General features: G+C 40.9%; 1 protein-coding gene across 16 annotated transcripts in view; it reads left to right on the forward strand.

The window, feature by feature from the left end:
- PAX6 (paired box 6) overlaps nt 1-14,038 on the forward strand; it is a 31,628-nt gene extending 17,590 nt beyond the window's left edge. For 5 of the 16 annotated variants that reach the window (XM_073347747.1, XM_073347748.1, XM_073347746.1 and 2 more), the window contains 9 exons: nt 71-112; nt 206-421; nt 888-1,053; nt 7,447-7,605; nt 8,433-8,515; nt 8,768-8,918; nt 9,053-9,168; nt 11,814-11,964; nt 13,011-14,038. In XM_073347747.1, coding sequence (XP_073203848.1) covers nt 71-112; nt 206-421; nt 888-1,053; nt 7,447-7,605; nt 8,433-8,515; nt 8,768-8,918; nt 9,053-9,168; nt 11,814-11,964; nt 13,011-13,096 — 1,170 coding nt within the window. In that variant the 3' untranslated portion in view covers nt 13,097-14,038. The remainder of the gene's footprint in view (nt 1-70; nt 113-205; nt 422-887; nt 1,054-7,446; nt 7,606-8,432; nt 8,516-8,767; nt 8,919-9,052; nt 9,169-11,813; nt 11,965-13,010) is intronic. The other 11 variants (XM_073347751.1, XM_073347745.1, XM_073347744.1 and 8 more) reach the window with 7 other exon arrangements.
- The last annotated feature ends 313 nt before the right edge of the window (nt 14,039-14,351 follow it).

The following is a 14,351-nucleotide window of genomic DNA, read 5'->3' on the forward strand; positions in this document are numbered from 1 at the left end:
TTTTTTAAAGAAAGAAAACAATTTTCTAAGTAAGTTCTCATACCATTTAAGGTATATTTTTGTGTTATAGACCCATGCAGATGCAAAAGTCCAAGTGCTGGACAATCAAAACGTAAGCTTGTCATTGTTTAATGCATACTTAAACAATTTTATTTTTGTCTTGAAATTATTAATAATGTGATTTTCTGTCCGCTTCCCTATGCAGGTGTCGAATGGATGTGTGAGTAAAATTTTGGGCAGGTATTACGAAACTGGCTCCATCAGACCCAGGGCAATCGGAGGTAGTAAACCAAGAGTAGCGACTCCAGAAGTTGTAAGCAAAATAGCGCAGTATAAACGAGAGTGCCCCTCCATCTTTGCGTGGGAGATTCGAGACAGATTACTATCAGAGGGGGTCTGTACCAACGATAATATACCCAGTGTAAGTTCATGAAAAAAATCTTCCTATCTGTTGTGTTCAGTGCCTGGTAGCTGTAGCGAGCCTCTGCTTCCTTTGTTTTCATATCAAATGAGAGGATAGTAGTTCACATCATTTGCATGTGGCAGGGTCAGACATTTTTGCATAAAGAACTTGATAAATGCCTTAAAAATCCGAGTAATCCTTTACGTCTGGTCCATCAGGAATTCATAAATATATATGTACGCAAGACTAAACCAAGGAAAATCTCTTTGGGTTTATCAATGGAATCTGGTCAATCGCAATACAAAGCGACCAGTCTATGATAGCTGCTTTACTCAGTCAAATTATTATCACGTAATCTCTTTAATTATGTCCAGGTTAAATCAATCCAGAGCCCTGATGCAGAGGAGTGTGGTGATACTGAACTGAAGTCTTGTTCTAGGAGTGCTGCACACTACCATTTTGTTTAATGTTGGTTGCCTTTCAGGTGTCATCAATAAACAGAGTTCTACGCAACCTGGCTAGCGAAAAGCAACAGATGGGTGCAGATGGGATGTACGACAAGCTAAGAATGCTGAATGGGCAGACCGGGACGTGGGGCACGCGACCCGGATGGTACCCCGGGACGTCAGTGCCAGGGCAGCCTACGCAAGGTAAGGCAGATCCCAGGCAGATGCGCTTCTGGGCTTTGCAAAGCTTGTCAACAAAAGGGCGCCTCTCCACACAGCCTCGTCCGAGCTCTCCGATGACACATTAAAAGCACAGGCGAGCATGGACGTTGATTATCTTTGCTGTGAATTTCCCCACAGAAAAAATGGTCAGAGTGAGGTTCGCTACATCCCTGAGGCTTTTAAAAAGGCAGCGGTTTTTGCAATGTCCCCTCCAATGTATCCCTGTTGAAATGAATAGTTTACCCTTTTCCAATAAACCCACGTAGTGTTATAGCTAAATCTCCCATTTAAATGCATCGAGAACCACCCTCTTGTAGGAGTATAACAAGCTAGCTCGCTGACAGACTGCGAGGTAAACATGATTGGATCATATTGCGCTTTACTGTCATTGACAAATTATGTGACTGTGAGTAGAAGGCATATGGGCTGATGGGGAAATAAATGCAGGTGTGTAGTGCAGCTCTAAGGAAGAGTGGGGGCTGATTAGCTGATTGGTTTCCAGTTTGGTTCTGAAATTTTGCATTCACAATCCCGTTTTTTCGGTGTAAAAGTGCCAATGAAATAGCCACGCGGACCTGGCGTATGTCGGGGAGGTGTCTGAACGATTGATTTGATTCTTTACCTTGTCCATCAGCCTATTAATTAGAGTTTCTGCTCAGCATCCAAGCTGGCTTTTTGTGTGAGTGTCTCTAAACCCGGAGAGATGGGTCACACTGTAAGGTAACTATCTCTGTAGGGTTATTGTCCCTCCTCAGTGGACCTGAAACAACTTTGTAAATATAGGAACCTGTTTATCCTGAAGATTAATAGGTATTTGTTGTAGGAATGACAAGGGGATAATATAAAGGATAATGGGATGGTCTGTTACATAGTTAAGATGGTTAATGGCTCCTGTTTGAATGCAGTCTCTGTTCAGGCTCAGACCTTTCCCTGGCTGTGGTCAGTTCTTTAGAAGAGGTGTCTATCCACAACCTGCTTTTTGTTTTCCCCCCGCAAGGAAAAAAAACCAGTAACAGTATGCGGAATATCTGGTACAAAGGATGTTTCTGTCACACGCAAGAATTTGTTATGGGAACAATTCTGTCGCTATGTAATTGCTCATTAGAGATCGTTTTGTTTCTCATTAAGGCGACATGAATAAGCGTCTAGCTGAAGGAGACAGCTGTAGAAATGTTCCACAGGAGACCTCTGGACACGATATGGCACCGCTTGCCAATTAGACATGTCAGTTTTAAGAGAAGAAAACAATCCATGAAGGACACTAGAAAGATAAAGAGCAGAGCTCTCGCCTTTTTTGTCTAATATCATCTCCTTCTTTGGGACTGGGAGAGTCCTAATGATCGCCCGGTGCCTGGCTAGCTGAGAGAGAACTCAGCCGAAGTAATGGGTCCCAACGCCCTACCCGCACATTTACCTGTGGGCTCAGACTTCCCCAGACAGCCTTTCGTGTTCCCGGTTTGCCAGGAGATAGAAAAGTGCGTTAGAGAGTAAGCGAGGCTTGCCCTGGAAAGGGAAGGCTAACTAGCGCCCGAGTGCCCTTAATCACTCCCCTAGCCCTTGGAGGGGACCTGCCTTGTTACTGCACGGCCTGGCCCTTTGCTTCTGCGGAGGGGGAATGCGGGTAATGGAGCCAACCGTGGCTAATCTATACCTTGTATATGGATTCGAGATGAGAGGTAGAGTTATATAGAGGACTCTGCATCGACATGCCTGCAGCCAAAGTAGCTCGCTATAGCTAACCCATATGGTATACGTATAGAATCTACCCTGTGTACCGACAGCTGTCTAAAATGTCTCTGTGTAACCTATATGTGTACAAGCGTCATCTGCCCTGTGTCGCTATCGCTGTTTGGAGACCCCCAAACGGATGTCTCGCCAGCTCACAGACCCGGCTCCCACACTGAGTGGCATTCTCCCTGGCTTTGACTAGCCATTGCTGGTTTCATCGTTCATTTGAATTAGTTAGCTGGGTGAAGGTTGGATTTGATCAGGGTGGAGCCCCCACCCAAGGCTGGGTCCCCTCCCCAAATCACCCAGTCAGGCGGAAGGGGCAGGGGAGCGATCTCGCTTTGGGTGCCTGTAGGTGAACTGTTTCGAGTTTAACCTCAGTCTTTAGGATCCTTCTCTCTTTTTCTCCCCCCCCCCTTTTTTCCTTGTTAAATCAAATTACAGGCTGTTCAGAGCCCCGTATTGTAGCAACTAAAATGAGTGTCATTTTCGTCAATAGAATTCAAAATTGTTCAGGCACTTTTTTTCCTCCCTAGGTTTTAGAAAACGTGTTAAATGTAGAGATCAGTGCGGGATGCAAAGCTACACCCACTCCAAAGAAATGTGTCAGAGCAGCACTCCTAAAAGTGAAACCTCCCCGCATCCGGACAGACTTGAGAGTCTGGATTTGTTGCTAAACCTGAGATTGCCTCCCCCAGCCCTGCACTAGAGAGCCCCTGATAGCTTCTTCCAGACACCCCCTTGCCCAAGCCCGAAACCGGTGGGAGCGGTGGGAAACAGACTCGCCGCTTTCCACAGCGAGTGGGTTTGTAACTGGCCAGAGGCTGATGCGGCCGGGTGACGAGCTTTGCAATGGTTATATAATGCATATTGTAGGGCAGTTGGGATGTCTTTGTCTCATTTTGTTTGCTAGTCTCTTTTCCCCCCCTGAGTTGGAGAATTAGCGTTGGGACTGTTGGCATTGTGTTGACATTTATTGGTGGATTTTGGCTTGTTTCTCGCATAGCCCCCACCCCGTCCCCCTCATCAAAAATGTGTCCGGGTTAAAGAGACACCCTAGCATCAGTCTGAGCTCTATGATACTAAGCAATGGGGAGAGGGTAAAAAATAAAATCAAGCAAAACATTCCCATGCGCATCCAGCTTGGAGCACACCAGCCTTGGACCTGAGTTACAAAGAAGGTGCTGGGGCGGGGGAGAGGAAAGCTCGGGGGGGGGCACTCAAAGCAATTGCATCACACAATTAAAACGAATAAAATGGATTTCCTCTGGAATATTCATGCTGGCGCTAATGTTTTTTCTTGCAGGGCTATGTTCCTGGGTTTTAAGAGTCCATTACTCAGAAAGCATAAGGCAAGGTTAGGTCTCAGAGGGGGACAAATATGGTCTCAATCTGATAAACGCCATGCAGCAGTGAATAAAATAATGGATACATGCGGGCTGACAGAACAAAAAGAGACATCTCTATCCGGGAGAAATTCTCCAGTGATTTAGTGGGTTTAGGGATCACGGAGACACTGTTTCTTATCTCCCCCACCCCCTTATAAGTCTAAAGCCTTCTATAGGATTTAGACACTTTCTCTTTCAACAGATGCTACAATGTTTTGATCCCAGCTCTACAGCTGAAAGGTGCCGCAATTGGTTTGCTATCTTTTTTTGCTTGTTTTCCGCCTCACTGATTAAGACACTAAGAAACTAAGGAATGATTTTATTTCCCAGAGTCTTTTTTCTTCTTCTTCCAGGAAACAAATCCTACAGCCAGCGTCAGATGGTCTAGCTATAGGATAATGGGAACCACATTCACTCGCTTTCTTACGGATTAGGTCTAGAAGGTGGAACAGCCTATTGAGAACGTTTCTAAGAAGGCCCCCTTTTAAAAGAAGACATCTTAATTGTCTGACACTTTAAAAAAATCATATTTGTTATTCTATGGCGAACCGTTAGTCCGATCAACAGTGTTTTAAAAACACGAGTTTGGGCAAAGGAAGCGAATCAAAGCTAAACTTCCCAGGCGTTGCAAGAAAATGCTGTTTTAAGACCGTAAAAAGCCCTTCATTAAAGCTTTAGAAGGGATGGTTGGCTCCGGAAAAATAATCTTTTTTTTTGAAATCACTCAATTTTTAAGTTTAAGATTGAGAAACTACAGTTTATTGTTGCAAGATCCAGGAGTATATTCAGTGATCTGGCTGTAACCTCTCTTTTTGTACGACACGGCTTGCACATGAAGGAGGCTGTGCATTAATAGCAGCTGACAAATTACGCGGGCGTTGGGTTTTGATCACTAACCAGTTTGAGTGAAACTAAGGTGCGATGTAGCCTTTTAAAAGAACAAGCCACTGCCGCCAAGGCTCTGATCGGGTCCACCACTCCGTAACCTCAGGTGGCGAGAAATAAACCAGAAAGAAAGGGATTGATTAACAAAAAAACATTCTTTGAAGACATCACTGGAGCCTTGTCAAAGAAACAGAGCCGGGTGCGCAGTGAAAATGCCCTTTACAAGGACGCCTTCCCTAGCGCAGTCCAGCGTCCATGAATTTAAGACGCTCCCTTCTAGTTATGAGGGTTGCAAGTTTGGCTTCCTCTTCGGTAAACAAGGGTCGGTTTAAAAGTTTGGCTAGGAAAGTGCTGCTTAAGAAGCCGGGGGAACTAACAGAGCAGACGGGAAGCCTTTCTAAAGGCACCCCCCTCCCCAAATAAAACCTAGGGTATGAACACACAAGTCCTTGCTTGGGAAACACTTCAAAAGTCACCCAGCAACTTCCACTAGTAAATAAAAACAGACCCTTGTGCTCTAATATGTTAGTTGAAGCTTATCTAATCTTAGCTAAGTAGTTTTCTCTCTTTCTGGTGTTGAGTAAACAGGCTCAGTGTATAGAGATGTCCTATTCACAAGTTTAGGGGTGTTCTTTCTTTCTCTTCTCCTATAGAAAGTAAAAATCCTAACTAGCATTGAGTAGCCCAGCCCAGGGGACAGTGATTAATGATAGTAGTGCATAAAGGTTAACATACTTCACTGAAAAGTCTGTTGACTGGGATCCTTGTGATACAATGTGGACCACTGCACGCCTCAAGAGAATCTTTTTGTTGTCCGCCCTGATTGTGTCCTCAAAATTCTGCCCACGAAAGTTTGCCAACCCTCCTGCCCCAAGAGTTTAATAGTTTCCCTTACTCTGCTGGCATTGTGTACCGGTGAAAAGCAGCTCTTTTCTATTCAAGTGTTGGTGGTCATCTCAATAGATCTACAAACGCCCATATGGTGACCACTGTAGATGAATCCAACTGTTTAAATGGGGGAGAAAGTTTGGGTTTTAAAACATTTCAAAGTGTTTGAAAAGATCCTACCAGATTCTGTCACAATTCGCTTAAGGCTTTGAAGGCTGTGCCTATTGTTAGCTGATTATAAATGATATTACTTTAAAGTTGATTTCCCACAATATTTAAAGGATGTAACAGGAGTGTTGCCATTTATTTTGTAGCATAACTTTTCAAGCAAATTAGCATAAGTAGCCCCTGCCTCCCTTACTCCAGCTTTCATTTAGCAACATCAAAATGTCTTGAAAAATATGCTCTGAAAAGAGAGGGAGAGTTAATTTAGTGACAACTTCTCTGCCTTTACAGAAATGTCCATTCCTTTTGCAAACCTTCCTGAGTGTCTGCAGACACTTTGAAAGACAGCTAGACCAAGTGCACATCTTTCCGTCCTACAGAAATGTGAAAACAATAAAATTTCCCCTTGTTTAATGATAGAAATTACATTAAAAGTGGTGGAAATGCCCTAATTAAAAATGTACCACTTAAATGATATGCCAAACGTTCAGCTGCAGAATAGCATATTTAGCTAGTTAGTGAACTCGCTACTATTTCTTTTAAAATTACATGTTAAATTTTTAAAAGAAATCTTACTTTTCTCTGGTGCAACACATTACAAAGAATGGACAGTCCTTTTATCTAAATATAAAATTCCATTTTCAGCAATTATAGCCTGTTCTTGGTGATGATATAATTACAGCTGTGCTCAGTAATAGGTGTCAAGGCAATGCACACTCATACAATAGTTGAATAAAACTGCAGAACAATGCAGGCACTTCTAAATTCACAACCTTTAAAATGAAATTGACTGTGCAGAATTCAAATAAAAACTGGATAAATATTTTTTAAAAAAGATTACAAGCTTGGTTTGGTTTCTTAATAGCATTTTCTACAAACCTATCAACATCTAATTGATTAGATAGGAATTACTGATTATAGATAATCTGAAATACTGAACATCACCGTTTTAAATATAGCAATAGGTAAATAAATTCTGCAGAGAAAGGAGACTGGCATGGCATGGCTTTTTAGTAAGGATTCAATATGAAGAATGATTTTCACTGGAAATGATTTTTATGCCTCTTTTATTCCAGAGTAAAAAAGGAAAATATAATTATAGTACAGTGAGTTTTAATATTGAATAGTTGCGCCAAGATTGGAAAATAAAATGCTATTATATAACTTATGTCATCACTGAGCTATTACTTTGACACTTTAAGTGTGTTTAAGAAAAGTTGTCAGCAAACATGGCTGACCTGGTTTATGATTGAGTATTGCAACTATAGGAAGCTGATAGTTGGGCTTAATGTGTTTTAATGTCCTGTTGTGGTTGTTGCAGATGGCTGTCCACAACAGGAAGGAGGAGGTGAAAACACAAACTCCATCAGCTCTAATGGAGAAGATTCAGATGAGGCACAGATGAGACTTCAGCTGAAAAGAAAGCTGCAGAGAAATAGGACATCCTTTACCCAAGAGCAAATTGAAGCCCTTGAGAAAGGTGAGTGACATTTTCCAATGACTAAAATAGGAGAGAAAAGCAAAATGCATCCTGGTTATGCTCAGAGCTAAATGGAATGGGCATTCACAGACATTATATACATAGATAGAAAGGTACATAAAATCCATGCTTCCCACCCTTCTGTTTTTTCCTCCAGCATGCTTCAGAGGTTTATTTATAGGCATTTTTATGGCATTCATCACTGTAGTATCTGAACAGCTGTAAAAAGTTTGATTTTAAAGGAAAATACTTAAGAGAGCATTAAAATTACCCCAGGCACAATACAATTCTATTCACAGCTCCCTACCCATCCCTTCTTTAAATACACACCAACTGTCCCCAAGTTGCAGGGCACACTGTGCATGCTGGCTGAATGAGAGTTATGGAACTCCCAGCTGCTGTTCACCCATCCTTGCTACAGGTCCCACTGTGACATGCTTAGGGCCTCATGACCACAAAGATCCTTCACTGACGGCAAACAGCTGTGTGCCAAGTCCCTTGCTGGTGATTGACTCTCAGCTGCTTTGAGTCCTCTCTGAGCAGGGTCCTGGAACCCTAACACTCCCTGAGAAATATTCACATTGGACCCAGTCCCACAAATCCTTACCTATGTGATCTCAGTGGGGACACCTATGTGAGTATGGCACAAATATTGCGCCATTACTAACCCACACAAATTTCAACTTCACTTTTACGTGACTGTCCTGTAGAATATATAGAGCATGGGAAATGCTAAGAAATGACCTGACGTTTCAAATCTAGCTATGTTAAGTCATTTAAAAAAAAAAAGTCTTTAGATCTAATGCGACATTGTTTCTTTTTTTCAGAATTTGAGAGAACTCATTATCCTGATGTGTTTGCCAGGGAGAGACTAGCTGCCAAAATAGACCTACCTGAAGCAAGAATACAGGTACTCAACTTCTTGTGCCCTTACATTTTTTTTATGACGAACTTTTTAAGGTCCAAGGAAGCCATTGATCTTGATCAAACGTTTGTCCATCTCCAGCTTTGTGAGCATAAACAACAGACATAGGGTTGACTTATACTGAATGGATTGTTATGCTCCAAGTAGGGTGTATGTTAGCATTATGCCACTACATGTAATGAATGATTAGGTATAATCTTGCCTATGTAATAATTAAAAAAAAACCTTTATTTTCAGGTGTGGTTTTCCAACAGGAGGGCAAAATGGAGAAGGGAAGAGAAACTGAGGAATCAGAGAAGACAAGCCAGCAACACACCCAGCCATATTCCCATCAGCAGTAGTTTCAGCACAAGTGTCTACCAACCAATCCCGCAACCTACCACACCTGGTAATCTAAGACATATATTCAGATCAATTCATCCTTTCAGGGAACTAAAACATAATCCTCTGAATATATATATAACAAATGTTATCGAAGCTTAAACTAATGTGTTCATCTCCTATTTGTCTATTTTATTATAGTTTCCTCTTTCACATCAGGTTCAATGTTGGGCAGAACAGACACTGCGCTAACAAACACATACAGTGCTCTGCCACCCATGCCTAGCTTCACAATGGCTAACAACCTGCCTATGCAAGTAAGTAATATACTAAGTGATGAATGGCCAGATCCTCAACTTTGAGTGCCAAAAGGTCCATCAGAAGTCAGCGGAGCTTGGAGTGTGCCAGGAATACAGAGACAGGCCCTTGGTATGAATTAAGGAAGGGATTTTGAAAGGCACAAAGGGCAGTTAGGGATCCCAACTCCCAGTACAAGTGAATAGAAGCTGAGTGTATAACGCACCTGTCTGTCTTTGAAAATATTTCCCTTACAGTCCTAGCAGAAACAAAAAGGAAAGAGCAGCAATAGCGATCAGTGGAGTGAAGAGAAATTTAAAAGACTAGAATTATATAGTTTGGAAAGGAGAGGAGTTGGGAGGGACATGGTTAAATTATATAAAATAATGAATGGTATTTGCGTGGAGAAGGCCAATTGCACTCAAAATTAAAAAGCAACAAATTTAACATGAAGAAAATGAAAATACCTTGTTAAGAAAAAGAGAATTAACTTGTGGGACTCCTTGCTGCAGTATTATTGAGACAAACGACTTAGTAAATTGCTAAAAGGATTAGATATTTACTGCTCAGGTGCTATGGCTTTGGGCACATTAGAAACACATGAGAGAGAAAGATGTGATTGGCACCTGCAACTATGCTAGCTAAGTTAAGATTCCAAGAACAGTTGATCCTCATGCTTGAAAGCATAAAGTGATCACCAGAAGGGTTAGGAAGGAATCTACTCCTCTGGGGACTCCCCTATAGTCCTTTCAGATGCAAAATACAATTTTTTAAATGGTGGGGGCAGGGGCTGGGCATTGTAATTGTGTTGGCCAGTTGTGAGGGGTTTACAGCTTTGTCTGAAGCATATAGCATTGATCAGTGTGGCAGACAGGATATTAGATTAGATGGGCTATAGATCTATTCCAGTATACTAATTACTATGTTACTAATTGCTCAGAATCAACCAAATAAAGTTTGGTGCTGCAGGCAGAATCCCTCAACCTTACAGAACAATGAAACAGTTAAACTGTTATTTATTGATATTCAAGGCCTTTGGTGCAATTCATGTCAGTCAGAGAGTGGATGGCAAAATACATTTTGCCATCCAGAGATACATTTTGGGAGTGCAGGAGACCCTCTTAAACTTCATTCCTCCTTGGGCTTGCCACTTATTACAGAGGCAAAATAATGTTAGGCACCTACTTAGGTGCCTAACTCCCTTAACCCCCTTTGAAAACCCTAGCCTAAATATTCATTGCTGAGGGATAACTGTATAATTCATAAAGGTGGTGACTGAAATGAATTTGTAAGTGGATTGTGCATCATCAGCCTTAATCAATGACAATGTACGTTCTACCATGGCATATTTTATTTACACCATATTCTTTGCAGGTAGTGTGTAGATAGTGTGTATGCATGTAAGATATATTTGCTTGTGCGGTACAAGGTTTTGTTGTCATGAGTTCGGGGCCAACTGCAGTTGTTTTGAGTAGGGCCCTACCAAATTCATGGTCCATTTTGGTCAATTTCACGGTCATAGGATTTTTAAAATGGTAAATTTCATGATTTCAGCTATTTAAATCTGAAATTTCATGGTGTTGTAATTGTAGGGTCCTGACCCAAAAAAGGAGATGTGGGGGGGTCTCAAGGTTATTGTAGGGATAACACTGCCTTCAGAGCCGGGCATCTGGAGAGCGGCAGCTGCTGGCCAGGAGTCCAGCTCTGAAAGCAGAGCAGCCACTAGCAGCAACACAGAAGTAAGGATGGCACGGCATGGTATTGCCACCCTTACTTCTGCGCTGCTGCTGGCAGGGTGCTGCCTTCAGAGCTGGGCGCTTGGCCAGCAGCCGCTGTCTCTGGCCGCCCAGCTCTAAAGGCAGCGCAGATGTAAGAATGGCAATACCACAACCTCCACTAAACTAACCTCTTGACACCCCCCCTCCTGCAACTCCCTTTTGGGTCAGGACTCCCTGATTTGAGAAACGCTGGTCTCCCCCATGAAATCTGTAAAGTATAGGGTAAAGCACACAAAAGACAGGATTTCATGGGAGGAGACTAGATTTCGCGGTCCATGACGCATTTTTCATGGCCGTGAATTTGGCAAAGTCCTAGTTATGAGTAATCCACTGACATGGATACCACCAAGAAACACAATGGAAAAATATCTTTGTGTGTGAGAGAGAGAGAGAGAGACAGACAGACAGACAGACGTATACTGGTATACTCCAGTGAAGTTACTTCTGATTTACACCAATGTATGTGAGAGCAGAATTGGACCCACACTCAATCTATCTGTATATGCAAATATTGTGAGGCCTATTCTCCTCTGCATCAGCAACAAGGCCAGCATTTCAAGCTTGGGTGCCGAAAGTTAGGTATCTAAATCCATATCTAGGCACTTAGATAAAATAGCCTTATTTTCAGATACCCTGAGCACCCTCAGCTTCTATTGACTTTATTAAGAGTGGTAACTGGCCAACATCTCTGAAAAGAAACCACTCGTTTAAGGTCCGTAATATGGATTTAGAAGACTAACTTTGGCTTGTTTGTGCTTATGCAAAAGAGGCTAGGACGGTCCAATGAAACTTCTGTGTGCTGGTAGATACCAATAGATGAAATGGAGGCTTCAAATCATTTTAAATTAATAGATTTGTAACATTATTTTGTCCTTTCCTCCCCACAGCCCCCAGTTCCCAGCCAGACCTCCTCCTACTCTTGCATGCTGCCCACTAGTCCGTCAGTGAATGGGCGGAGCTATGATACGTACACACCTCCTCACATGCAGACACACATGAACAGCCAGCCAATGGGCACTTCTGGAACCACTTCAACAGGTAGGTGTCCGTTAATTTCTTCTACGAAGATAAATTTCCCAAAGTTTGGTTTCACCAGTATTCTACACTGTCTTTCTTTTAGACTAATATTCATTTGGTGCTAACCATCTGGCTGCCAAAGGGCCCAAACCTGTTACCAGTGGCTTAAATAGCGGCAGAATTTGACCAAAGGCCAAAATCTAAAACCTTCCTTGGCTTTTGGGGTGTCCATTGAAATCTTATTTTAAGTTGCAACTGAGAGGAGAGACAAAAACTGGTTGCTTAAAGGAAGTGTCCTTCTAATGAAGGTGCGAGAGAATTTTTCTCAGGATGGTCCTGATCTTGCCAAACATGTAGGCATGTGATTAACTTTATTACTATGTGTAGTCCCATTGACTGTAATGGGATTGCTACTCATCGTAGTAAAGTTAATCATCTGTGTAAGCGTTTGTAGAATTGGGGTCTACATTTGCAGATACTGTGGGGCAGAGTTTTAAGACATGAGGTTGTCTATTGGGCTGATCTCTCGTGGAGGCTTCAGTGTATTTATAATAAGGGAAACTAATTGAAACAAATGAATAAACTGTTGTAAACAGGAGCAAATTAGACACATTTCTGAGAATAAAAAGGATCGATGGTGAAAACTTTTTTATATGTTTTGGGCCAGATTCTCAGCTGGTGTAAATAAGCTGAGAATTTGGCTTTTTTTTAGCGTATGAAATGAAAATTTATTGGTAATAACAAGTCAATTCTATAAAAACAATGAGGAGTCCGGTGGCACCTTAAAGACTAACAGATTTATTTGAGCATAAGCTTTCGTGGGTAAAAAACCCAGACTCTTCATTGTTTTTGTGGATACATACTAACACGGCTACCCCTCTGATACTTAATTCAATTCTGTGTTCGGAGGACTTTTAAAACATACAAACAAATCCTAAGATTCTGTAAGTTGGTAGGTTGATTTAATACTTTCCAGAATACAAGAACAACTCTTTAAAACTGTAAAGTAGGAAAAATGTGTTGTATGTAGAAAAGCTAAAAATATATATTTCCCACTCATTTTTCAGGTCTTATTTCACCTGGCGTGTCAGTTCCAGTTCAAGTTCCTGGCAGTGAACCTGATATGTCTCAATACTGGCCAAGATTACAGTAAAACATGTGTTAATTCCGTAAATGACTATATGGACAACAGTTGGATGTTCAGCAGTATTTTATAAAGGAAGAATGGCTCCTGTACTGCAACTGTGCCCTATTCTGTAACACATGGAAAAGACTTTAACATGGACCTTTGTACACTGAAGGCATTATATCAGTTGGAACAAATCTTCATTTTGGTATCCAAACTTTTATTCATTTTGGTGTATTATTTGTAAATGGGCATTTGTATGTTATAATGAAAAAAAAAAGAACAATGTAGACTGGATGGATGTTTGATCTGTGTTGGTCATGAAGTTGTTTAAAAAAAAAAAAGAGGAAGCCATGATCAACAACAAGCTTTGCCACGAATTTAAGAGTTTTATCAAGATATATCGAATACTTCTACCAATCTGTTTATGGACTGATGTTCCAAGTTCGTATCATTCCATTGCATATAATTAAACCTGGAACAATACGCACTAGATTTATGTAAGAAAAATATCTGTTGGTATTTCCAAAGGTTGTTAACAGATGAAGCTTATGTGCAAACAAGGGGTAAGAGAGAACTTCAATGAAGAAAAGAGTTTGATAGATAAAAGGTAGATTGTGTCTTCGATATAATCCAATTTGTTTTATGTCAAAATGTAAGTATTTGTCTTCCCTAGAAATCTCCCAGAATGATTTCTATAATAAAGTTAATTTCATTTATATTTGACAAGAATATTCTATAGATGTTTTATACACATTTTCATGCATCATACATTTCTTTTTTGGTCGGCAAAAGTTAATTGTTCTTAGATATAGTTGTACTATTGTTCACAGTCCAATCATTTTTGTGCATCTAGAATTCATTCCTAATCAATTAAAAGTGCTTGCAAGAGTTTTAAACTTAAGTGTTTTGAAGTTGTTCACAACTACATATCAAAATTAACCATTGTTGATTGTAAAAACCATGCCAAAGCCTTTGTATTTCCTTTATTATACTATTTTCTTTTTAACCTTATAGTGTGGTGTTGCAAATTTTGTTACCCTATTAGGTTAACATTATATATTGACTAAGTGTTAATCTGAATTTATTTTCAATTTTCAATATTTGAGGTCCTCAAAGAAATAACTTTATGGACATTATGACTCAAGCATGCTGTAATTTGGGTTGAAAAGATTATAAATTCATCTAAAGTCAGCACTCTATACAACGGTCTGCTTACATAACAGTATTTATGAAAGAGGAAAACCGTTTTCCAATTTCCATAGAGATTTATAATTAAGCG

Source organism: Lepidochelys kempii, chromosome 6 (genome assembly GCF_965140265.1).
Source record: "Lepidochelys kempii isolate rLepKem1 chromosome 6, rLepKem1.hap2, whole genome shotgun sequence".
NCBI lineage: Eukaryota > Metazoa > Chordata > Testudines > Cheloniidae > Lepidochelys > Lepidochelys kempii.